Source organism: Aspergillus campestris (assembly GCF_002847485.1).
Source record: "Aspergillus campestris IBT 28561 chromosome Unknown P168scaffold_15, whole genome shotgun sequence".
Taxonomy (NCBI): Eukaryota; Fungi; Ascomycota; class Eurotiomycetes; order Eurotiales; family Aspergillaceae; genus Aspergillus; species Aspergillus campestris.
The window spans coordinates 550,278-575,264 of record NW_020194350.1 but is presented as its reverse complement, the minus strand read 5'-3'; the positions used below and the strand labels follow the sequence as shown (position 1 = coordinate 575,264).

General features: G+C 52.2%; 6 protein-coding genes across 6 annotated transcripts; 3 read left to right on the top strand and 3 right to left on the bottom strand.

Annotated features, from left to right (window-relative positions):
- Positions 1–91: 91 nt before the first annotated feature.
- Positions 92–1,853, bottom strand: P168DRAFT_293655 (protein HGH1). Its single transcript, XM_024837853.1, has 6 exons — positions 1,743–1,853; positions 1,615–1,660; positions 1,420–1,523; positions 1,221–1,334; positions 687–1,171; positions 92–648 (listed from the first exon to the last, which is right to left on the bottom strand). Exons 1-6 carry the CDS (start codon positions 1,761–1,763, stop codon positions 363–365), a joined length of 1,056 nt encoding a protein of 351 aa, XP_024688998.1. The 5' UTR covers positions 1,764–1,853; the 3' UTR covers positions 92–362.
- A 418-nt stretch (positions 1,854–2,271) lies between these two features.
- Positions 2,272–4,991, top strand: P168DRAFT_276413 (transcription factor IIF subunit TFG1). Its single transcript, XM_024835558.1, has 4 exons — positions 2,272–3,808; positions 3,863–4,162; positions 4,217–4,460; positions 4,520–4,991. The coding sequence occupies exons 1-4, from the start codon at positions 2,456–2,458 to the stop codon at positions 4,753–4,755; spliced, it is 2,133 nt and encodes a 710-aa protein (XP_024688997.1). The 5' UTR covers positions 2,272–2,455; the 3' UTR covers positions 4,756–4,991.
- An 88-nt stretch (positions 4,992–5,079) lies between these two features.
- Positions 5,080–12,084, bottom strand: P168DRAFT_330588 (tetrafunctional fatty acid synthase subunit FAS1). Its single transcript, XM_024841599.1, has 3 exons — positions 11,837–12,084; positions 5,810–11,669; positions 5,080–5,755 (listed from the first exon to the last, which is right to left on the bottom strand). Exons 2-3 carry the CDS (start codon positions 11,597–11,599, stop codon positions 5,279–5,281), a joined length of 6,267 nt encoding a protein of 2,088 aa, XP_024688996.1. The 5' UTR covers positions 11,600–11,669; positions 11,837–12,084; the 3' UTR covers positions 5,080–5,278.
- A 1,172-nt stretch (positions 12,085–13,256) lies between these two features.
- On the top strand, positions 13,257–19,471 carry P168DRAFT_276405 (trifunctional fatty acid synthase subunit FAS2). The gene is made up of 3 exons (XM_024835557.1): positions 13,257–14,195; positions 14,255–19,200; positions 19,260–19,471. Exons 1-3 carry the CDS (start codon positions 13,673–13,675, stop codon positions 19,368–19,370), a joined length of 5,580 nt encoding a protein of 1,859 aa, XP_024688995.1. The 5' UTR covers positions 13,257–13,672; the 3' UTR covers positions 19,371–19,471.
- A 303-nt stretch (positions 19,472–19,774) lies between these two features.
- Positions 19,775–23,310, bottom strand: P168DRAFT_300170 (TRM-domain-containing protein; the record flags this gene model as incomplete). The annotated part of the gene is made up of 3 exons (XM_024838394.1): positions 19,775–21,709; positions 22,400–23,055; positions 23,121–23,310. The coding sequence occupies 3 exons, from the start codon at positions 23,308–23,310 to the stop codon at positions 19,775–19,777; spliced, it is 2,781 nt and encodes a 926-aa protein (XP_024688994.1).
- Positions 23,311–23,866: 556 nt separating this feature from the next.
- On the top strand, positions 23,867–24,910 carry P168DRAFT_293649 (putative C2H2 finger domain protein). The gene is made up of 3 exons (XM_024837852.1): positions 23,867–23,995; positions 24,060–24,086; positions 24,173–24,910. The coding sequence occupies exons 1-3, from the start codon at positions 23,987–23,989 to the stop codon at positions 24,776–24,778; spliced, it is 642 nt and encodes a 213-aa protein (XP_024688993.1). The 5' UTR covers positions 23,867–23,986; the 3' UTR covers positions 24,779–24,910.
- The last annotated feature ends 77 nt before the right edge of the window (positions 24,911–24,987 follow it).

Sequence of the window (24,987 nt, the reverse complement as noted above, 5' to 3'; positions counted from 1 at the left end):
AGACAAGAGGGAGATATATTTACTTAAGGAATGTCTATTTGCATGTTTATGTGCATGTACAACCATATATTCCAACCAAATCTATCCGAGCCTGGGAATGCAGGAATATTGTCCCTCAGCCCACATAATTCATGAAATCATACCCTTTCCCCCGTTTCGTGTTCTGAAATGGACTGTCTATTGACCCCTCGATTGTTTATCCTGCCACGCATGGTTCTGTTGTGCCTTTAATTTTGGGTATTGCCAAGAATGAGATTCTATGGTGGCGCATTCCCGAAAAGATAAGGTCCAGATGGGTTCTTCAAACAACCAGAGATTTGTTCCCGTTGAATGCGCAGCCGCGCCTAAGAGGGATAGAGAGCTCAAAACAGCTCCACGACCTTCTCATCTTCATTCACCTCTGGATGTGGGACCGTATCCGCACCTTCGATCGCTTGAGCACCATTTTCCTGGTCATCTTCATCGCGCTTGAGGACCTGGACCAGCCTGTCACATGCCTCACGAACTTCGTCGTCATCGACGTGGAGGTGGCATTCACGAACGATAGGGTAAACCTGGACGGCTCTCATTTTTTCCCGTCCTTCACGGGTTGTTGTTAACAGCAGCAACGTATCGAGATGCGTGGCAATGATTTTGGTGTCGCTGTCTCTCTGCTTGTCGGGGGCAAAAGTTGGAGGTCCGGCAACATTTCCAAGGCTTCCTCTTCCGCAAATTCCTCTGGCCCCGTGATAGGGAGCAATATGTACGGAAGAAGGTTAGTTTCGTCCTCGGAGAGAAGCGTACTGTGGAAAGAGACGTCAAAAGCAACATTCTTCAGAGTAGATGCGACTCCCTTCCTCCGGATAGTGCTTTTGTGCTCCGTGAAGACAATAAGTTTTGAGGCAGGTACTATGTTATCATAGTCTTGTTTGGTGGTGAAATATGCCCGGCCTTCCTCCGATTTTGAGATGTCGGCAAATAGATACGACAGATAGTCGTAGTTGGCATTTTTGTTTAGGCTCCCCTCGGCGCCTTTCACGAAACAGTCCATTAATTGGTCCATGGCGTTGGTGGAGGTAGATACACCCTCGGGGACCCGTCGCTTGAGTGTGAGAAGTCGCTTCATTGTATCCGATTTAGCAAGATTGGCGAACAGCATTAAGACATCGTCAACATTGGGTTCCTTCACGTTCTTCTGGGCGTTAGCACCCAAACCCAGAAAGACAATCCCAAAGACTTACCGTCGCTTTAGCGAGAAGTGTTTCCAGAAAATCGTCATCTTCTGCAAGGGTAGCCAACACCTCCCCATCGGCAGAGAGGTTAATTAATATTGTAAGAGCATTTTTTGCGATAGGCTATGTCCAAGGCAGCGGAATCAAGCATCAAGTCAGTAAGCCGAGATCTGCTATTTACTGTTCCCAGTGATCTGAGGATTCTCACAGTGTAGTCGCGAACAAGGAGTTTCAAATCCCGCACTGGTAGAAGTTGATGGCGTTTGAAGAGTTCTGGCTGGGCGGTTGAAAACCCGACGAGATTCTCGCACGCTAGAATTGAACCTATCAGACATATCCTACATATGACACGCGCAAGACAGGCGCGCATCCGTATGGTTTAGATCACTAGGATTGGCATTACCGATTTGTCGAATTTGGGTGTTTCCATGATGAAGGAATTCCACCAGCTAAGATGCAAGAAAAATTTTTAACACATGTCAGCCACACAGTCTCTCAAATTTATTGGCTTCAATATACTTGATCACTCACCTCTTCTAATTCCGAGGGCATGTTTGGCAAGAAATAACTATTATATCCCAAATCCGATGTAAAGAAAGTTCACGGCCCTCTCTAGGTATGCACGAGAAGAAAGCCCGTTGATAAGAGTCGCAGGAGCTTTGCCCCTCTTGTCTTAGGCGGGGTGTCGGGGCCATGTGGGTCTTCTGTTATGGATTGGATACATCCGTCACGACCGCATAGTTACGGGAGCCACCGCTTGTGGCTGGTGCTGTAAAGAAAGGGTCTCATAAAGGGAGGGAGGGAAAACAATTCACTTCAACTGACCAAGTAACTGAAATACATATCCTTCATATACTAACATGCTAATTATCTCTAAAAACAAATTCTCAAATTGGTTTTCGTGAGATCTTCCATAGTTTCCCAGCGGAGAAGCCCCGAACTGCGGCTGAAAACACAGCCAGCCTTAGTGCGTATGACTAATGAATCGTGAGAGAATGCTGAAGTAATCAACTCTGACGCTCAATGAGTACCTGGGCACCTGCGTACACCTCCTTCACATTTATCGTCCTTCATCCTATCATATTTTTAACCGATCACGACCAGTATCGGAGTCTTTCAACATTTCGCTCTAAACCTTAATTCTCTCGCCTTCGATTCGATCAGTATCTCCACCGCTTTGCGAGATATGTGTCTCCAAGTCCCGATTTCGAACTCCCGATTTTGATTGCGTCCTCAGCGGTACCATGAGCACGTCTACTCCTGATGCCAATGTGCGCACTCCAACCGGCTCAAATGGAGCCCCGCCTATGCGGATACGCCGCCCGAAAGCAGCTGATCCCTTGGTACGGCCGAAGAAGAGAGTTACCAAACCGCCTGGCCCAACGTCAGCAAGGAGCGGGTTGGCAATGAAATCGCTTCCTCCTCGACCTGCTCCCATCAACCACTCATCGGGGAGTCAACTCGAGAAGGGAAGGCAAACTCCGTCAGGCGATCTCTACACGAACGGGTTTAGCGGCCCCTTGTTATCGGAATCTTATGTAGATTACCCTCTAGTGACCACGAAGCGAGCGTTACGAGAGGGCTTGAAGCACCACATAGCGAAGTTTGCCTCTAAAAAAACGATTGATCCTCGCGATGAGTCTCAGTTCACAAGACCTGTAAGGCTACAGCGCCGAGATCCGAGAGCGAGGTTCCAGGCGACAAATGATGAGAAAGCCCAAGGACTCCAGAAGACGCCTGATGATTCTAGCAACCAAGTGGATGAAGCTGAAAGGGATGACCTGGAGGTTCGAAAAGCGGCCCGTGAAAGGGAACGCGCAGACAATCTGGCACAGATAGCTCCTTCAGCTGGGTCAGCCCCTAAAAAGCCAAATGCGCCGAAACAAAAGACGCAGCAAGTTTCCAAAACAGATTTTACGCCGGAGGAGATCGCTAGGACGCGGATTAAATACGAAGAAGCTCTTCCGTGGCATTTGGAGGATTTTGATAATAAGAATGTTTGGGTGGGAAATTACGAGGCTGCTTTGTCCGAAACCCATGCAGTTTTCATTCTTGAAAATACGGGCAAAATGAGGATGATACCGGTTGAAAAATGGTACAGGTTCAATGCTAAGAACCAGTTCAAAGCCCTAACCATCGAGGAAGCGGAAAAGTTCATGGCCAAGAAGGTGAAAGATCCGCGATGGTTTATGGAAAAACAGCAGGAGGTGGCACAGCGCAAGGAACTGGAGCAATTTGCAAAGCAGCGTAAAGTATATGCAGGTAAACAGGGCGCGGCGTCGGGCGTCGAGGGACTTCAGGGAGATGAAATGGACTTCGAGGAAGATCGATTTGCCGACGACGAAGAGCACGATGATCTTTTCAATGAAGATGAAGATGCCAAGGCAGCGGAAAAACGGATCAAACAAGATCAGCTGAAGGCCAACGTGTTCGATCTCAAAGATGAGAAAGAGTATGAGGAAGAGGAGGTTAGGGAGAAGAAAGAGAAAGAAGCTCGCCGTGTTCTCGGGAAAGGGGTGCGAAAAGCGCTCCAAAAAAGAGAAAAGAATTTTGATTACAGCAGTGGCTCTGATGTTAATCCGTACACCGACGAGGAGGTAAGATTCAGATTCACTTCCAAATCATTTTGTATTGTCGCTAACCAAATTTAGAGCTCCGAAGACAGTGAAACCGAAAAGTTGAAGGAAGAGGAACGCAAAGCAGAAGAAGAAAAGAACAAGAAGGAACCAGCTGCTTCTTCGAAGGGCAACAGTACACCGTCAAGCCGGCATAAACATACCGACTCTTTCAAGAAAAGTGCAGCTGCCGCATCTCGAAAGCGGTTTGGTTCTCCAAATATATCAGATGCGAGTGGGACAGACACATCCCGCAAGAAGGGGAAGGGCAAGCCTTCGGCTTCCCAACAACCAATCTCTCGCCCCATGTCCCCTACGGTGTCTTCGCCAGGAGCGGTAGGTTCAGCCGGATATGTTTCTATACCCAGATCTGTTGCTGATTCTAACCAGGTTGGTAAGAAACGCGTTCGGAATGTACCTACAGGTGGCGCTGGCTCAGGCAGTGAAGCCGATGCTGGCGCAGGATCGGGCGGGGAAATGAGTGAGAGTGGAAAGACGAAGAAGATCAAGCTCAATCCCCCATCGACCACACCTCGGAATGCCACTCCACAAGGATCGAGAGCCGGCAGCCCTGCACCTTTGGCCGGTAGAAGTTTCTCAGGCAGCCGTGCCAGCAGCCCAGAGTCAAATAGAGGTAAGTGTCATACTTTTTTATCCCTAACAATGCGTCCGCCTTTCTAACTGCATATCAAGGCCCAGCTCGTCTTTCAACGCCAGGGCCATCAGGCCAAGCATTCCCAACGCCCGCAGAGATCCATGCCGCAATCCCTCAGTCTGGTATCATGAGCAGCGACCTGCTGAAGATCTTCCGCCCTCGCATCGGCGACTCGAAGGAAAACCACCGGAGGTTCATTGCGATCGTCAAGGACGTTGGCGTGTATGGGAAAGAAGACAGGCTCCTACGACCAGGGTCGCTGAAGGAAGGTTGAGGTCGCCAGGGTTGTCGCCAGTCTAGGAGTTGCTTTGATCAGGCCGTGGGCCTTAAATCTCAGTTGTGTTTAGTATAACAAATCGCCATACATAATCACGTTACATAAAAACACCGGGCAGTTACAATTTTTGCTTTCTTTATTGCTTCTCTCTTCTTTACTTCTTGCAAACGGCAAAGTTCTTACAATCTGATGATCTCAAGACACAAATTACAAATAGCCATACGCCTGTCCAGCCACATGCACGATTTCAACGCCTAAAAAGTTATTTCTACATAAGATATGATGATGGAAATACTCCAACTAGTTAATAGTAGATTGGATGACATAACTGCAGACAAAAACAACTGCATGAACTATTTCTAAGCTAAATTACAATAAAAATTGGCCCTGGTCAATATCAGGGGGGAACGGACGATGCTTGTTGGGACGCAGTGTATCAGACATGAATGTCGAACTAGGCACTGAAGGCACAGCAAGCAAGACAATTTCGCCAAAAACGTCATACCGGCTCCTCTGGGTTTCAAGCGGGGGCGGCGGTGGTGGTGCCCTCGCTTCCCTCTTCGAACTTCTCCCAGTTGGCTAGGATATGAGCGATGCGGGGAGAGTTCGTCAACTTGTAGACTTCCTCGAAGTATTCCTTGGTGATTTCGAAGGGTCGCGCCGTCACGTTGGGAATGTACTTGCCGATCAATTTGCTGGGGTCGATGGTCGTCTTGTTGATCTTCTTGAGCAGGAACGAGCGGAAGGGCTTCACTCCCGAGCGAAGGAAGGTACTGTGGAAGGGGACGTCGATTCCTTTCAGGGGGATCGTAGCTTGGCCACGCTGAAGGTCGATAGGGCGCGGTTTGGCTTCGGTGATCTTCACACACTCGTGAATGATGCTCACGAGATGAGTCTTAAGATCTTCCAGAGACATGGTTTGCATCAAAGAAGGGATGTCGATGTTTTGGGCCTTCAGGTGATTGAGGAGATTGCCCAGGCAGTCAAGGGCACGGAGCTGTTGAGTGTTAGATGATTACGTATAGATTAGGTAGGGGTTGATGAAACTTACATCGCCAGCAGCAACGTACTGCATGTTTGCAACATTGTAGTTGACGATTTCCAATAGCCAGCTAGTTTGCTCGGAGATGTTCTCGACAACATACTGCAGAGCCTGCTCATTGAATGTTTTCGAAATGCGACTGGGATTGACAGCACACATCGAGTAGTTCGAGCGTCCTTGCTCGTCGCGATCGACGGCGACCTGCATGGTCAACCCGCGGTAGAACACCACGGACACCAAGCTTTCAATGGGCATGACATCGGCAAGAGCAGCAAGGGCGGAATATTCACCAAGCGAGTGCCCGGCGAAGCTGCTGTCTCTTTGGACCAGTCCCTTCGAGCGCATGTCTTCAAAGCTTGCCTTCTCCATCAAGGTCAACGCCGGTTGGGTGAATTGAGTCGCGGAAAGAAGGCCCGACGGAGATCGATAGGTGTACGACGAAGTAGTCTCATCGATGCCCTTGAAGATCTTCTCGGACTTGATAGTCCCGTCAGCATTGACCGACTCGAAAGTCATCGCCATATAATTCTGACGGATCGCTTTGCCACGCGGTCCACCGAAATACACAGTGAGCTCCTTCGGGTTGTTTTTCACGATATCGATGATGGAAAGACCATAGTTCTCGATGAAATGGCGGTCCGCGCGGTCCCAAACCTCCCTTGCAACGGGACTAGTGCCGTAGAGTTCCATTCCCATCCCCTGCTCCTGCGAGCCCTGTCCGGTAAAGACATAGGAAGTTACAGGCTGTTCAACCTCTGCTTCTCCCAGGAGCACCTTGTCTTCAGTTTCCTTGTTGCTAGCCTCAACCTTGATGATTTTCCGACCAGCGATCATACCAACATGCTGCAGCTTGACCGTGATCATGTCGTTAGGAAGAACCATGCCGACAAGAGACACATGGAAGCCGCGAACACGACCGATGTTGTTCTCAGCTGCCCAAGTCTCGACGTAGCTGCGGACGGCAGCACTTGTGTACATGCCGTGCGTGATCGTGCCCGGCAGATTGGCGTAGCTGGAGAAGACTCGGGAAACGTGAATGGGGTTATAATCACCGGAAACACGAGCATAGGTTTCATTAGATGCAGGTGCGCGCAGTTCAAGGGGAGTCTTTCCACTGAGGGGAATCGGGTTCTCAAAGTACACGGGTTGCTCGATCGACGTTCCGTTTCTTTGCAGATAATCGATCACAGGGTTTCCATGGGAGGTGCCGGCTTCATAGTCCACAGATGCAACCTGGATGATCTCCTTGGTGGGAAGTTCCAGGAGAACCTGTCCGACAGTTTGTACGCGGCTGAAAACCGACGTGTTCTTGAATCTGATCAGACTTTGAAGACGGAAGGTCAAAGTTTGACCCAAGAGCTCCGCACTGGGGTCATCCATGCGGAACCATTCCTTCGACCGGAGAATGGCGACGTCCCTGCTGGAAGCGAGGTGCACTTGCATTGGAACCTCATCTTTGCGCTGGAAGGTGTTGTCGAAGTCCAGGTACGCTCCCCGATAAAGGAACTGGCTAGTGACATGCATGATTGGCTTGCCATCTCTTTGGATGGTACCGCAAACCTCAACCATTTTTCCAGAATCCTGGTTGATGACCGAGTTGATTTGGGCGGTCGTATCGAGAACATCACCAACCTTGAGGGGTTGAGCCCCAGGGACCATTTTGAACCCGTTGGAGAGGTGGACCAATCTCAATAGATCACCGTCAATCGTACGAGGGAAGATCGGTTTCGTAATGGCCTTCCATCCCGCGACGATGGCGAAGTCCATGGGCGCAAAGACCTCCTTGCCTGGGCGGTCAACGAAAGCTTCACCAGTGTTGCCAACAGCATGCACAAAGTCTGCAACAGCCTGCGAGGTGATGGTTTCGCGACCACCGCTGAAGGTGGCCGTGATCGGGGTGTCAAACGGCACATCCTTGTTACCAAACCAGGCGCGGTAGTAGAATTCTTTGATGCGATCATTCCGTCCGTCCATGACTTCCCTGATGGGCGCATAGCCGGCCTCGGGGTGATAGGTGAACAAGAATGACAAGGGAACAACGTCACCTTCGGCAGTTCTACCCTCGTACAAGGTGAGGCTGATCTGCTTCTGATCGTTCATCTTCACCTCGACCGTCTTGACAAGTTTTCCGGACTGGTATGGTTCCCTGACGATGATGACTGTTTTAGCGGGATCGTGCCCGTTCGTGACCTCAACGTACATCCCCGGCGCCGGGGCAACGATTCGCTTCATGGGGTTGGTCTGGAAACGATGGCCTTGGACAAAGATATCGGATAGGAACATAGCATGTTGCCATGAGTGGGATGCGCCAGCAAGTAAACGCAACCAGCGCTCAAGCTCGGGCAAGTCCGCTGAAGGCGAGGATGACAGTCTGTAGCAAACCTTGTTGGCTTCGCCGGAGATTGTCAGGCCGTCAACATCCGGATCTTCGGTAATCTCACTGAGATGTCCTCCAAAGTATTCAACGGCAGGGATTTGCGATTCATTGCCACCGTAAACATCCTTGATCAAGCTACTGATGTGTCCCTGGTGAACACCGCTCAAGATGTCATGTACCGGCTCGTCAATGATGTTCGAGAACTTGGCAGCCATCGGTCCTTGGAGGATACAGGTTCTCCCCACGTCCTGACCCACGACTGCCTCCAGATCCTCGCTCTGCCATAGCGAATCCTTCTTGAACCAATATTCGAAGTTCTCGTCCAGCGAGGGGACGAAAGGGACAGGCTTTTGGCCGCGCCGTTGGCAAAGGAGAAGGAAATGTTGGACGTCTTGGGCGTTAATGAGCTGGGTCGCAGCCTCCGGGTAGGCGGCCAGGATATCATCGACGGCGGGATACGGGGTGTCGAGGTCGGTATAGTTCTGGAGCAACGACGGTCTGCCCTCATTGGTGAAGCGCTCTTCAACGCGACGGATGAAATCGCCCGTCAACTTTTTCAAGGAGGCGTCAATCCACCGGCTTTCATGGGTGACATACATGAGCTCAACCATACGGTGAACGACTTCAGTGTATGTCATGTCTTCCAGATCAACAGTTTCACCCGCAGCATTGCGGCCGAACCAAACTTTGTGGAAATCATCGTTGAGCTTCTGGATGATGTAGTTCCGTTGCTTCTTGAGCTCAGGCACACGCTTGGCTTTGTCGAGTTTGAAGATTTTTTGATCCATCTCATGCCAGAACAAAACACCTCGGGTGGCTAACTTGTGGATGGGCTCCCCCATCTCCGACAGAACCGTGACAACCCCACCAGCAGCGCCCTTGTACGTCTTTTCCCAGTCTTGGTCATTGAGACCAGGTGCCTCTGCAATCGCTTTCTTGGCGTTCTTGGACGTATGCGCTTCCTTGGCAATCATCATGCGGCTTCCGAACAAGCAGCCGTCGAAAGGCATGGGCGGGTATCCGTAATGGGAGGACCAAGCGCCCGTAAGATACGGGTAAGTGTCCTCCGAGCCACCGAAGCCACTACCGGCGACAAGAACGATGTTCTCATAGCGCCTGATACGGCTGTACATCTGCAAGATGGGTTGGTGGAAGTCCTCAAAGGAGTGATGTCCGCCACCACGGCCACCAGTCCACTGAAGGATGATGGGGAATTTGGGATTCGCCTTTGCGATATTAATGACTTGCTGGATGGCATCGGTAGAGCCAGGCTTGAAGGCAATATGCTTGATACCCAGGGTTTCGATGTATTCGTTGGCGACTTCAATGGACGGCACTCCCGCGCCGATGGTCAGTCCTTCAACCGGGACCCCATCGGCCCTCAATTTACCAATGAGGGGGATTTGCCATGCCATGGCGCGGGGGTTGACATAGATCAGGTTGACCGTGATACCACGCCCCGGCGGGATCGCTTTCTCGATCTTGGAGATGGCAGCGGTCATGGTCTTGGCGTTATAATAGCCACCACCGGCAAGTTCGACATGATAGCCCGCATTCATTGTCGCCGCAACGAAATCCCAAGGCACCGTGGTCGGCGTCATCCCCGCGACCATGACCGGAGGGATACCTAACAGTCGGCTCATCTTGGTATCGACGAAGGTTTGGCCAACGGCGTTCTTGACCAGACGGGGACCATATTCTTTCACCCAATCGATGGCATATTCGACCGAGTGTTCGTCACGGTCAAACAGCTCCGGCTTGTACCCGACTTCGCCGTTGGTACCATCAATGGCTCCGGCCAGCACCACGCGAACGCCGGTGCCGTCCTTGTTGCGGTTTGTCAAAACTCCGAGACCAGAGATACCCCCGGGGCCGAAGTCAAGGATGTGAGTAGCACCGGGGAAGACGGTGGCCTTCTCCCAGCTGACGGCATCATGGGTAATCATCCGAACCAAAGCGGGCACGACGTTGGCGGTCCCAAGGTTTCTGAGGTCATCGCCGGTTTTCGTGTCGTATACCGGGATGTTGAGCGACTTGCCGGGGATCTCCAGATCCTCCAAATCCTCGAGGATGCGGTCGTAAGCGGAGTACAAGTACTGGCTGTGGAAGGGCGCGGTGATGGGCAGGAACCGGTTGACGAAGCGAACTTTGCGCTGCGTGTAAGGCACGCGGTTTTGATCCAAGCCCGTGGCGGCCTTCACCTTGCGCAGACGCAGGTTGAGACCATAGAGGGAGATTGGCGGCCCCGTGACGACAAAGTTACGAGCGCTATTGACCAGAGAGATCGAGATGTGGCGATCCTCCGGTAAGTGCTGATTCGTGGTGTCGATGTGCTCCTGAACGGCGGCTTCGGGGAGATCGCGAATGGATAACATGGGCGACGGGACGCCCTCCCCGTTCTCGACGGAGTCCTGCAGCACGGAGGGGGCGAGAGAGGTTCGAGGGTAGGCTTGTTGGCTGCGAAGACCGATCCAGAACAGCATTGTCAAGGCATCGTGGGCGACTTTATCGAAGTTTTCCCATGTTGTGGCGGAAGCAATGGCGGCCGCGGTCACGATCCCCTGCGAGTGACCCGTCGTTCCACTGAATCTCTCCAGGATCTCCCCGGGCTCTTTGCCCAAGACTCTGCACGTGACGACGAAATGGGCCAGTTGAACCAAGCCGATCAACGGCAGACTCACTGGGGCCGAGACGAGGTAGTCGGTGTCCGGTTGGGAGTCGGGGTCCTGCAGCCACTTGATGATATCGAGCCCCTTGGGGTAGAGTTTGCTGGCCTCTGGTTCCCGCGACAGAGTCTGAAGCAACTCGGCCGACGAGGTGACCAGACCATCGACGAAGGACGGATATGTGGTGTGGATTTCCCTGAGTTCGTCGAAGTATTCCTCAATGTTGCCCTGGCCGCCGAAGATGGAATACAAGCCAGCCTTTCCGTCGGCCGCGGCTCGGAACAAGGCCGAGTCGTAAGGCTTGACGGGCCGCCCAGCCGCAGCTCTCCCGGCGTAGTACGCTTTCACGACCAACACCTTCTTGTCGACAATCCCCGGAAGACCGGCGGCGATGGCATGGACATCATTCCCACGCATGAAGGCGCGCTCGAATTCGTTGAGGGCTAACTTCAACACCTCCATATATGTTCCATGAACACCATCCTCGCCCTCTTCGACCTCCTGGGAGACGTGACCGATGTAACGAGCCACCAGCTCCTCGACGGAGGACGGTTCGTCATCCTGGGCGAGCTCATCTGTCGGCTGTGGTAACGAGGCGATGAAGGTATCTTTCAATTGCGAAGCGTGGAAATGAAGAGAGGTGGGCACAAGAAAGGAGAATTCCAGGGATCCATGCGTCAGGATGAGAGGCCGCAGTGATTGGGATGAACGTGGGGTATTAATGCCCGTTTGAGGGCCGGTCGATGTTCCATGCATCTCGTTGTTCGTGTCAATTTTCTGTCGCTCGTTGGGTTGCAAGTCAAACAAGGAAGTGGAGTAGAAGAGTCTGCGATTTGCAGATAGGAAGTTAGAAAATCAATCTTGGAGAACGGGAAGAATTGAGCCAGTGGTGGCAGACGAAGACACGGGGAAGTAAATTGGGGAAGAGGAAGACGTCTAGGCAAGGTAGAGGGAACAAAGTGCAATCAATATCAGATCAAATAATTAACCTACCTCTATGCAACAGCTGAAACAGAACAGGAGGAAATATCTTCCAAAAACCGAACACTTGAGCCCAAAGTGGGTGATCAAAGTAGGGCTCCACTTATCTCTTGAAGACAGGAAGCTGTATGGGAAATAAGATAGTAAAAGTCTAATTAGAAGAGCGATAAAGAATCAACAGGGAGTCGGCCGAAGAAGAGGAAGAGGATTACAGAAAGGAAATCCAAGAAAGAAAGAAAAGAAAAAAAAGAGTATAGAGGGGTAAAAAAAAAAAAAAAAAAGAGAATAATAAGAAGGTTCAAAAAGTCAGAGAGAGGCAGATGTATCAGTTTCGGGCGGGCAAGAGGATGGAAGGATGGATTAGTAGAACCACATAATCCAAACCAGGTAAGAGGCTCCCAAGCATATAGACCAGTTCCTGGGACTGTTAATCTCCATTGAGAAATGACCAATGTTGAACTGGTCCATACAGTTGGAGGTCCGGTTGAACAAGAACTGTCCCGAAGCGGTCTAGTGGGCAGTGGCACTCCCCAAAGGTCTAAAACGGTTGGGCTGGACCCGCTGGATGTACCTGAAACCATTTTACATCGATACATGTATTTGTCCACCTAATCCTGCTGTAATGTGGTATAGAACCGTAGGGATCCGGCAAGCCGATGACGACTAACATCTAAGGATCTGACCGCCAATCTGAAACTAAAGCGTAGTGTCCTCTGTCACTTTCGGTAAGAATCACCGCTATTCTGGGCCGGTCTCGCCTCTGTCATGGATACCGACCTTATGGCCGAGAATACTCCAGGTATCTCATATCATATATAGAGGGTGATTGTAATTGTATACTGGCCATCGGTATGGTCTATATGCCAGGTCATATGTACAGATACCTTTCATGTACCAATACCTAATACTAATACTCAATACCCAAGAATGCAGTAGATAATAGTAGTACCTGCCAGTACCTGCCAGTACCTGCCAGTACCTGCCAGTACCTGCCAGTACCTGCCAGTACCTGCCAGTACCTGCCAGTACCTGCATGTCTACCTAACTTCCTCTCGTCCTCACGGTATGTAAGAAAATTACCATATCCTTGGACCCAACCAGTGGAGTGGACTTCTTTTGTAATATTCTTCATTATTCATTTTTAATTTTGAAATCTGTTCCCCTTTTCCTTTTAGGCATGGTTCAGCGGCTCTCCGTTCCCACCTGGTGGTGGTCAACACTAAAGGAATCGACGTACTATCTCCGTACTGTCCGTACTGGGCCGGGTCTGCTCGCCCCAACACTCAGCAAAACCTCATCCAACTGGTGAGCTTGTTCCCACTCCCACGCCTCCTTCCACGGTTGCCCTTCTCGGATCCGAAAGTCCTTTCATTTGCTTTCTATATGATTTGGCCCCAGTGTTTTTTTTTTTTTTTTTTTTTTACAGAGTAACCACTTTGGCAATTTCTCCCCCACCGCCTGTGGTGTCGTTACCGGTCTGATCATACTAGGTGAGTTCTTACTGTCTTTTCTTGCGGTACTTGCCAGATGCTCTGGTCAATCATTCATCGCGGAAAAGCAGCCCACTCCAATAATCTCCCCCTTGACATTCTTCATTCCTGGGGTTCTGCATTGACTGTTTGCTGATGCTGAACGGTTCAGGTCTGGAATTCTTACTACTTTAATTGCAATTCTTCTTCTTTCTCCCCTTGGGACCCTCTTTCATACCATTGCTGTATTTTCCCGGTTTATGATAGATATCAGTTTGGAACTTCTTCTCGCCTACTCGATTTAATCCTCGCTCTCCTTCTCTTCCTTCTTCTATTCTCTTTTTTTAAACCCGGATACCTGCCCTTCTGGCCCCCCGCCATGCGGCCCGAAATCGAACAGGAGCTTTCACATACCTTGCTGGTGGAGCTGTTGGCTTACCAGTTTGCGTCCCCAGTGAGATGGATCGAAACCCAGGATGTCATCCTGGCCGAACAAAGGACGGAGCGCATCGTGGAAATCGGTCCCGCAGACACTCTAGGTGGAATGGCAAGACGGACTCTCGCCTCCAAGTATGAAGCCTACGACGCCGCCACCTCCGTGCAACGCCAAATACTCTGCTACAACAAGGATGCGAAAGAAATATATTATGATGTCGACCCCGTCGAAGAAGAGGCCGAGGCCGCGGCCGAACCGGCTGCCAGCACAGCGGCCCCGGCTGCTTCGCCCGCTACAGCGGCTGCGCCTGCACAGTCCGCGCCGCCTCCAAGTGCTGGGCCGGCCGCCGCTGTTGAAGATGCTCCGGTAACGGCGGTGGACGTCTTGAGATCTTTAGTAGCACAGAAGTTGAAGAAAGGATTGTCTGATATACCTCTGAGCAAAGCCATCAAGGATCTGGTCGGCGGTAAGTTCATTCCATTGGGACTCGAAGATTGCAGTTAACTAACTTGACCTTCTCATCAGGTAAATCCACTCTGCAGAACGAAATCCTCGGTGACCTGGGCAAGGAGTTCGGGTCGACCCCGGAGAAACCGGAAGATATTCCTCTGGATGAACTGGGTGCCGCCATGCAAGCGACTTTCAACGGCCAGCTCGGGAAACAATCCCTGTCTCTCATTGCCCGCATGGTGTCGTCCAAAATGCCCGGTGGCTTCAATATCACAGCAGTCCGCAAATACCTCGAGACGAGATGGGGCTTGGGCTCCGGCCGGCAAGATGGAGTCCTCCTGCTCGCCATCACCATGGAACCCCCCTCCCGTATCGGTTCGGAGGCCGACGCAAAAGCTTATCTGGACGACGTTGCCAATAAATATGCCGCAGCTGCTGGAATCAGCCTTTCAACGCCCACCGCTGGTGGCGACTCCGCGGGTGGTGCGGGCGGCATGATGATGGACCCTGCCGCCATCGATGCGCTCACCAAAGACCAACGAGCACTATTCAAACAGCAGCTCGAGCTCATTGCGCGATACTTGAAGATGGACCTGCGTGCTGGACAGAAGGCGTTCATCACCTCGCAGGAGACCCAGAAGACCCTGCAGGCGCAATTGGATCTCTGGCAAGCAGAGCATGGCGATTTCTACGCTGCGGGCATTGAACCATCCTTTGAACCTCTGAAGGCTCGGGTGTATGATTCGTCCTGGAACTGGGCCCGGCAAGATGCCCTTAGCATGTATTACGACATCATCTTCGGCAGGCTGAGGGTTATCGACCGCGAGATTGTGAGCCAGTGTATCCGGATTATGAACCGGTCGAACCCCCTGCTTTTGGAGTTCATGCAGTACCACATCGACAACTGCCCGACTGATCGCGGGGAGACATACAAGCTCGCCAAGGAACTGGGCCAGCAGCTCATCGAAAACTGCAAGGAAGTCCTGGGAGAGGCTCCGGTTTACAAGGACGTCGCGGTCCCCACTGGTCCGCAAACCACCGTGGACGCACGCGGCAATATCGCATACGAAGAGGCCCCTCGTGCCAGCGCCCGCAAGCTGGAGCATTACGTGAAGCAGATGACCGAGGGCGGCCCGATCTCCGAGTATAGCAACCGAACCAAGGTCCAGAACGATCTGAAAAGTGTCTACAAATTGATTCGCGGGCAACACCGGCTATCAAAGTCTTCACAGCTGCAGTTCAATGCCTTGTACAAGGAGGTTATCCGCGCTCTGAACATGAATGAAAACCAGATCATGTCCCAAGACACGGACGCCGCCAAGAAAACCGGTCGCAGCAATGTCAAGCGCAGCGGTGGTCCCCGTATGGGTAAGGTTGAGACCATACCTTTCTTGCATCTCAAGAAAAAGCTTGAGCACGGCTGGGAGTACAATAAGAAGCTCACGGGAGTCTACCTGGACGGCTTGGAGTCCGCCGCGCGGTCCGGCTTGTCGTTCCAGGGCAAGAATGTTTTGATGACTGGTGCTGGTGCCGGTTCCATTGGAGCAGAGGTCCTTCAGGGCCTGATCAGCGGTGGCGCTAAGGTCACTGTGACAACGAGCCGATACTCTCGTGAGGTGACCGAGTACTACCAGGCCATGTACGCTCGCTTCGGTGCCAAGGGGTCGCAGCTCGTGGTTGTTCCCTTCAACCAGGGTAGCAAGCAGGATGTGGAGGCTCTCGTTGATTATATCTACGATGCAAAGAAGGGGCTTGGATGGGATCTGGATTTCGTCGTTCCGTTTGCTGCCATCCCCGAGAACGGCCGAGAGATCGACTCGATTGACTCCAAGTCCGAACTCGCTCACCGCATCATGCTCACGAATCTGTTGCGCCTCCTCGGCTGCATCAAGGCCCAGAAACAGACCAACGGATTCGAGACTCGCCCCGCTCAGGTCATCCTTCCCATGTCCCCGAACCACGGTACCTTCGGTAATGACGGGCTTTATTCCGAGTCCAAGCTTGCATTGGAGACCCTCTTCAACCGCTGGTACTCGGAGAGCTGGAGCAATTACCTCACCATCTGCGGTGCTGTTATCGGATGGACTCGCGGCACTGGACTCATGAGCGGTAACAACATGGTGGCGGAAGGAGTTGAGAAGCTTGGCGTCCGTACTTTCTCGCAGCAAGAGATGGCTTTCAACTTGCTTGGTCTCATGGCTCCTGCGATTGTCAATCTCTGTCAACTGGACCCGGTCTTTGCCGACCTCAACGGTGGTCTCCAATTCATTCCCGACCTCAAGGGTCTTATGACCAAACTCCGAACCGACATCATGGAGACGAGCGACGTTCGCCAAGCCGTGATCAAGGAAACCGCCATCGAGAACAAGATTGTCAACGGAGAAGACAGTGAAGCGCTCTACAAGCGGGTCACTGCCGAACCTCGCGCGAATATCAAGTTCGAGTTCCCGAATGTCCCTGACTGGGAGCAAGAAGTCAAGCCTCTGAATGAATCTCTCAAGGGCATGGTGAACTTGGACAAGGTCGTGGTTGTCGCTGGTTTCTCCGAGGTCGGGCCATGGGGTAACTCCCGAACTCGCTGGGAAATGGAGGCCCACGGCCGGTTCTCCCTCGAAGGTTGCGTGGAAATGGCCTGGATCATGGGACTCATCAAACATCATAACGGTCCTCTGAAAGGACAAGCCTATTCCGGCTGGGTTGATGCCAAGTCTGGCGAGCCAGTGGATGATAAGGATATCAAGCCCAAGTACGAGGCCTCGATCCTGGAGCACACTGGTATCCGGCTTATCGAGCCCGAGCTCTTCAAAGGCTATGACCCCAACAAGAAGCAGCTGCTGCAAGAGATTGTCATCCAGGAAGACTTGGATCCCTTCGAGGCTTCCAAGGAAACCGCGGAGGAGTTCAAGCGGGAACACGGTGATAATGTTGAGATCTTCGAGGTCGCGGAGTCGGGCGAATTCACAGTTCGTCTCAGGAAGGGGGCCACCCTCCTCATTCCCAAGGCTCTTCGGTTTGACCGTCTTGTCGCCGGTCAAGTCCCGACTGGCTGGGACGCGAAGCGCTATGGTATTCCCGACGATATCATCGAGCAAGTTGATCCGGTCACACTGTTTGTCCTCGTCTGTACCGCCGAATCGATGCTTTCCGCCGGCATTACGGACCCTTATGAGTTCTACAAGTACGTCCATCTGTCTGAAGTCGGCAACTGCATTGGCTCGGGTATCGGCGGTACGCATGCCTTGCGAGGCATGTACAAGGACCGGTACCTTGACAAGCCTGTGCAGAAGGATATCCTCCAGGAATCCTTCATCAATACCATGAGTGCCTGGGTCAACATGTTGCTTCTGTCGTCCACAGGGCCCATCAAGACACCAGTCGGTGCCTGTGCTACCGCCGTGGAGTCTGTGGACATCGGCTATGAGACCATTGTCGAAGGGAAAGCGCGCGTCTGCTTTGTCGGTGGATTCGACGATTTCCAGGAAGAAGGATCGTATGAGTTTGCCAACATGAAGGCTACCAGCAACGCGGAAGATGAGTTTGCCCACGGCCGTACCCCGCAGGAGATGTCGCGGCCTACAACCACCACTCGCTCAGGGTTCATGGAATCCCAAGGCTGTGGTATGCAGCTTCTCATGAGTGCTCAGCTTGCTCTTGACATGGGTGTCCCGATCCATGGTGTCATTGCCTTGACAACCACGGCGACGGACAAGATCGGTCGTTCCGTTCCCGCTCCCGGCCAAGGTGTTTTGACCACTGCGCGCGAGAACCCTGGCAAATTCCCCTCTCCCTTGTTGGACATCAAGTACCGCCGCCGCCAGCTGGAACTCCGCAAGAAGCAGATCAAGGAGTGGCAAGAATCGGAGCTCTTGTATCTCCAGGAGGAAGTTGAGGCTATGAAGTCCCAGGAGTCTGAATCGTTCAATGTGCCTGAGTACATGCAAGAACGAGCCCAGCACATTGAGCGCGAAGCCGTTCGCCAGGAGAAGGATGCTCAATTCAGCCTTGGAAACAACTTCTGGAAGCAGGACTCTCGGATTGCTCCTCTGCGTGGTGCCCTTGCAACCTGGGGTCTCACTGTTGATGACATCAACGTCGCTTCTTTCCATGGCACTTCGACTGTCGCGAACGACAAGAACGAATCTGATGTTATTTGCGAGCAGATGAGGCATCTGGGCCGCAAGAAGGGCAATGCTCTCATGGGTATCTTCCAGAAATACCTGACGGGACACCCCAAGGGTGCCGCTGGTGCCTGGATGTTCAACGGCTGTCTGCAAGTGTTGGATAGTGGACTGGTCCCTGGTAACCGCAATGCGGACAATGTTGACAAGGTGATGGAGAAGTTTGACTACATTGTCTATCCCAGCCGCAGCATCCAAACAGATGGTGTTAAGGCGTTCTCAGTCACATCGTTCGGTTTCGGCCAGAAGGGTGCTCAGGTGATCGGAATTCATCCCAAGTACCTTTATGCGACACTCGATCAGGCTCATTTCCAGGCCTACAAGTCCAAGGTTGAAGCTAGGCAGAAGAAGGCCTACCGATACTTCCACAATGGCCTAATCAACAACAGCATCTTCGTTGCCAAGAGCAAGGCACCATATGAAGATGCGCAGCAGAGCAAGGTCTTCCTCAACCCCGATTACCGTGTTGCTGTCGACAAGAAGACCTCTGAACTCAAGTTCCCGTCTGCGCCTCCCAAAGTGAACGACGCAGGGGCTCAGGGCACTAAGCAGATGGTGGAATCGCTGGCGAATGCTTACGCTGCCGACAATTCGAAGGTCGGGGTGGATGTGGAGATCATCGAGTCCGTCAACATTCACAATGAAACCTTCATTGAGCGGAACTTCACCGCCCAAGAACAGGAGTACTGTCGCAAGGCACCTTCTCCTCAGGCATCATTCGCCGGCAGATGGAGCGCAAAGGAAGCCGTGTTCAAGTCTTTGGGCGTCCACAGCAAGGGCGCAGGCGCTTCGTTGAAAGACATTGAAATTGCCAGCGATACGACCGGGGCACCAATCGTCAATGTAAGTCCATGTCTATCCTAAACTATTACATCTGAGTGATATAGCTAACATGAACTCAGCTTCACGGTGCTGCCGCTGAGGCCGCGAAGCAGGCTGGCGCCAAACAGGTTAATGTCAGCATTAGCCACAGTGATATCCAGGCAGTTGCGGTTGCGATTTCGAAGTTCTAATGTGAGATGCGATGAGACATGTCGGTGGGTGTTTATGATTTATAGAGTATTTGTCTTTTTATTAGACATGTAACATGCAATGTGAAGAGATTCAATTATTCAGTTATTCCTCTACCATTTATTTTCGCGCCTTCCTTCATTACCTTCCTATTTCCGACGGATCGATCACCTTGTGCTTAAGATAGGCCTCAGATACCGTAGATGTATATTAGATCTTTTGGTCAAAGCCATGTCTAACTTGAGCCTTGGTAAACATTCTAAATCTCCATCGAATAGAAAACACCGTCGAATGGACTCGGTGTAGTAAATAAAAATCGTATCATATGCTTTTATCCAACGTCTATAATACAGCGCCAGAAACAGCAACACAGTCAAACAACCCAAACCCCCCAACGTTGACAGCATCATCGCCCCCCAGACGCCCGATTCAACGGCCCCCAATTAGCCCTCGGATTCAGCTGATACCTCACAAGCCTCTTCTTCAAAGCGACGTCCCGACCAAGCGCCTCATCAAAGTTCACCTCCAACTCGCTTGGCTCGCACGCACCCTGCGCAAGCTTCTGCTGAGACCGGGAGCGGTACAGCGCCGCCTCGACCTTCGTCACGAGGTCGTTGATATCAGCTCCGGTCTGCGCAGCAGCGATGATATCGGTCTTAATGGTGTCGAGCGCGGTCTGCTCCTGTTGCACTTTTTGGATGTTCTCGCGGGACTTGGCCATGATGGTTGCGCCGGCGGTGCCTGGTTTGAGGGCGTCTTGCTTGATGGGCGACTTTTGGCGAACCCACTCGCGCATGATCTCCCAGATGATGGCCCAGGGGGCGTCTGTGCGGAGCGTGTTGGGCTTGGCGTGGCTTCGCGTCGAGCGGTAGCCTAGGTGGCGGAGGGCGCCGCGGAGGGCGTCGGCTGAGATGGTGGACGTGTGGAGGACCTTGCAGAGGGCTGCGGGGGTGAAGTAGAATGGGTGGGGTTCGCGAGCGGAGGGGTCTGCGCGGGTGAAGATGGGCGAGGTATTACTTGCTGCGGCGTCTTCGGCGTTCTGGTCTTCTTCCGAGTCGGGTTTGGAGTCTGCGGGGGGGTCGGCGACGGCCAGGTCTTCTTCGAGGGCTGTGGTTAACATCCCCTCGAGTCTGTCCATTGTCTGGTATGTGGTTCTGTCTACAGTTGGGACCATGGCGAGGATTTTGCGGATGAAATCCGGGTTGTGGAGGGGGCCTGCCCACATTGGGCCTGCCAGGTGAGTCTTGCGACCGCAGTGCTCGCAGTGCGCGTCTGCGACTGGACCTTGGGCGATTCCGTAGTGGTGGAAGGTGCCGCCCTTTTTGTCGAGCTTGTGCTTGGTGTGTGTTAGGGGCTGCGTGGTCCATGCGCCGCAGCCTGCATCGCAGTTGTAGACCAGCATCGTGTTGCCTGAGGCGAACTTGACCTGGGCGGGTGATCGGTGGACGCGGACGAATACTCGAGCGTAGAAATCGATTGACAGCGACAGGAGCGGCTCGATTGCGAGTCCGTATTTGGCTGCGGATGCTGAGAGCGCGTGGAGAATGAGACGCAGCCCGCCCTCGTGCGAGGGCGTGCCCTTTAATGGAACTCCGCCGTATAGGGCGTATGTCTTCTCGGGATAGCCGGTTGACGCCCAGACGCCTGCGTCGGTACAGGTCACACACAGAAGACCGCCGTCCTTGACGCCTTGTACGGCAGCGTCCATGAATGGAGCTGCAGTGCCGTAAGGGTCGAGGTCAATGACGTCGAATTTCTCGGTGTGAGGCCCATTTCCAGTATCGAGGTTGTACATGTAAGCCCGCGCATCGCCCGTATTCTGTTTAATGCGGTCTTCGAGCCCGTTGTATTCGATGTTTGTTTTCATGGCTTGAATGGCAGGTAGTGACATGTCATTCGCGACGACGCGAGTGGTGAACGGGAGTTCGAGGGCGTATCGCAATGCGCGCAGCCCAGTAGCCGACAAGGCATCGAGGATTGTGAACGACGGCGTAGACTTTTGCGCTGGTTCCGACTCGGGAGCTGGCTGCTCGCCATTATGAGAAGTACCAGCCTCAGTGCTGCCTTGGTCTCCGTCTCTCTTGCGCTTCTTCCCTTTTGCCGGCGCATGCGACTTCTTCGCAGCTTTTTCTTCCTTCACAGCTATCGCATGTCTACCGTAGGCTTTGATCGCAAGTACGCTGAGGTCCCTATTGAATTGCTGGATTGGATTGTAGAAGACTGATTGAGGTTCCTCCGCTTTGGAGCCATTTTTGCTCCCGCTTTTAGAGGTCGCGTCCGCAGGCTGATTCAAGATATAGGCCAGACCTTCCCTCACAGCCGTGTATTCCTTGCCATTATGCTGTACCGTCTGACCAGGACCGACAGACTCCGGTGTCTCCATGACTGAAGGTGTAGACGAATTGTATCGCTTGTGACTGAGGCTTGCAGGATGGCGGGGAACCGAACGGGGCTCTGTATGCGAAAGGATAACTAAGGCCTTGTAGTTCAAAGACTGAATAGCATAACGATTTAGTTGGATGAAGTTGCGCTTGTAGAGAAACATCAGTCAAGCGTCGAGGACTCACCAAGGAATTGACTGTAGACAGCGTCGCCGTTGGTGGTTGAGAAAGGACCGGGGGAAAAAGTCTGGCGCACGAGCCACCCAGACTTTCGGGTTTGCGCCGTATTCTCTATCGGGCCGCTTATCGGCTTCTTCACCATCCAAGTCTGTTGTTTATCATTACACCCATTATGCTTCAGGTCAGTTGTAGGGAGAACGACTATCCTATCTGAAGTCTATGCGTTGAAAGAGAAAAATGCTGTTTTATTCGTATGCATACCTTACAACTCGGAGGTCACTAGACTTTTGTTGTTATACATTTTAAGACACTAGGTAGTAGTTTCTATTCAATAGCTAGTATCACAACCATGCCCCAATAACAGGCACCTGGCTGTACATTTTGTTCCATCCGTTGGCCTCCCAGCCGGAACCCTGACCTCCTCGTCCGATGATTCCCAAAGCCCCAGCGAGCCAAACGGCGGCCCCCACGGCGATTGTGCCGCTCACGAGCCACCGTGATTTCTTTTGCCTTTTAGCAATCAGACTGTCCTCTGTTTGCCCTAGACCGTATTCGATAGAGCCTTGTTTACCACGCTCTTTCCGCACCGTGGTGACTTTCCATCCCATCCAAGCGGCCCAACCCCCGATTATATGCCACACACTAGCAGTGACAAACGCAGTGTAGAACGTATTCCAAAATACTGGACTGCGTGCGAAACCGTGTGCCACATAGCCCAGCCCCACTCCTGAACTTCCACCGTCGACGATCACGGGCATGACACGGTTGACAAGGGCGTGGGCGCCTAGTAGCGGGATAAGGAGATATCCCAGTCGGGATTGAAGGCTCATCCGTGGCCAGAAATTTAACGAATATCTTTGCGATCTGGTCTCTGCGCCGTAGAGCCGCGCTCGCCGGCGGGATCTGATACTTCGCAGAGCGATTCCAGACACGATATGGATCAATATCGGGGCTGTCAACACGACATGTTCCAGCGACGGAGATTGATAGAAAGGGCGAGTCAACAGTAGATAGTTTTCACTGTCGGAGACGGAACGAGTGATCAGGGGAATAAGGGACGTGTTGGCAAAGTGCAGGCCGAAGAAGACGGTGGGCGGGTAAGTCGAGTATCTCTGGAGAGCGACAACTGACACCCTGAATGGTTAGTTTCAACCCACTGTGGTATCAAGAAAACAGAGTATATCAACTCACACCACGAATCCCAATTATACCCACTGAGGCCTAGGTTTAGAGCGGAAGATCGCCCTGTTGACGAACTGGACTGACTAGGCAAAGAGCCTTGTCTTTTTGTAAAGCAATTGCCATTGTCAGACTCGATCGGTGGAGGCTCCTCGTGGACCGGAGAGGGATCCAATTCCTGCATAGACGTTATAGAATCCATGCGTTGTGTATTGATGTCATCAGAGGTCTGCGGGGGTGTGCGACCCTCGTCGGTAGGTGATGCCATGGTGATAAGGCGAGCGATAGAGTCGACAGGAATGTATCAGTTTAGCAAAAGTTCCGGTTATAAACCCATACTGTTTGGGGGTGTATGGCCTTGCTGGTACTATAGTGAAATAGACAGAAAAGATTGGGTAGAGGTACAATTGTTCAGGGTATGATGTATACAAGCAGGTCTAGAGACGTAACGGCGTCGATCTCGGGCGGTCACAGATTGACTACAGGGTAAGGAACTTCTTGGCATTGGTTTCTATCACCTGTTTCTCCTATGATATTGTATTCTTTTTTAACTTCTCTTTTCCTCTATACATCTTACTCGACGCACCTCGCACTTACAAAACATAGCACTCTAGATTTAATCGTGGTGGGACAATGGCATTTGTAGGCCTACTTCGCTATATATATTGTCGCCTCGGCGGTAGGCCGGCTGACCTGGAACGGGCAACCCGGAGCGGCTTCGATACTTCGGAGGTACAACAACGACAAAAACCATAGATTGACAGTCCACCCAAGACACCTGGCTAATGATAGCTTTTCGTTTTTTCCGGTGTTTTGCTTTTCTCTCCCAAACCTCATAACCAGAGCGTTCCTTTCCTCATCCAAATACATCAACGAAGATGCCTCCGGTATGTTCTTTTCCCCGACGCCAACATCACATTCTAGATCGCTGAATTCCTACTTCGACACCAGCGAGGTTTTACAAACCCAGCTCCGAAGGTATGATGCACGAAAGAACTGTTCTTACCGGAATGACCACCGGCCACAACGAACACCCATAACTGAGCATATGCCGACTTCTCTAGACGGAGTCCGCCCGCTCTGCACTGAGCTCCTTCACCTGCTCCCTTTGCAACAAATCCTACTCCCGCCATCCCGAATACGAAGCCCACATCTCCTCATACGATCACCAACACCGCAAACGTCTACAAGAACTGAAACAACTGTCGCGCGACCCCAACGCCGCAGAGAAAGCCAGGCGGGCTGAGAAAAAGGCTGACGCAGAGGCCGGGCTGAGGGTGATCGACACGAACAAGAGTGGCGTAGCGACTGGAGCTGCAGCCCGTCCCGCACCTTCGGGAGGTGGTAGCGGTGGTGGATTCAAAAAGGGGGGATTCAAGAGTTCCTTTACGACTGTCAAAGCGCCCGTCCCGCCCTCCGCGCCGACGAAGAAAAACGTCCTAGGAGAAGATGACGATGACAGCCCTGGGGCTGATGAGGTAGATGTGCCTGCGCGGAACTCGCCTGTCAGAGACGTGAAAATGCGACAGGATACCGAGGAGAGCGACACTGACGAAGAGTACGCGAATGATACCATGGGCGGTGGCTACTATAATCCTCGACATCCAACGGGGTGTTTTGTCAACTGTGGTGGTGCTGGAAATGCCGAGTCTGTACCTGCCAGAGTGTGATTTACGGGTTTGCCCTTTGTATATTGTTGATGGTTATGTATTCATGATGGGACCTTTGAATTGGCGGTGTTAGGCGGGATAAGGCGTTTGCGGTAAGTCCAACATGGTTGAAGCATTTGGCAATATGAAGACATGAATACAATTTTATACTTAGCCATCATTGGCTCTGAAAACTCTGAACTCTAAATATACTTTGTTGCTACGGTAGA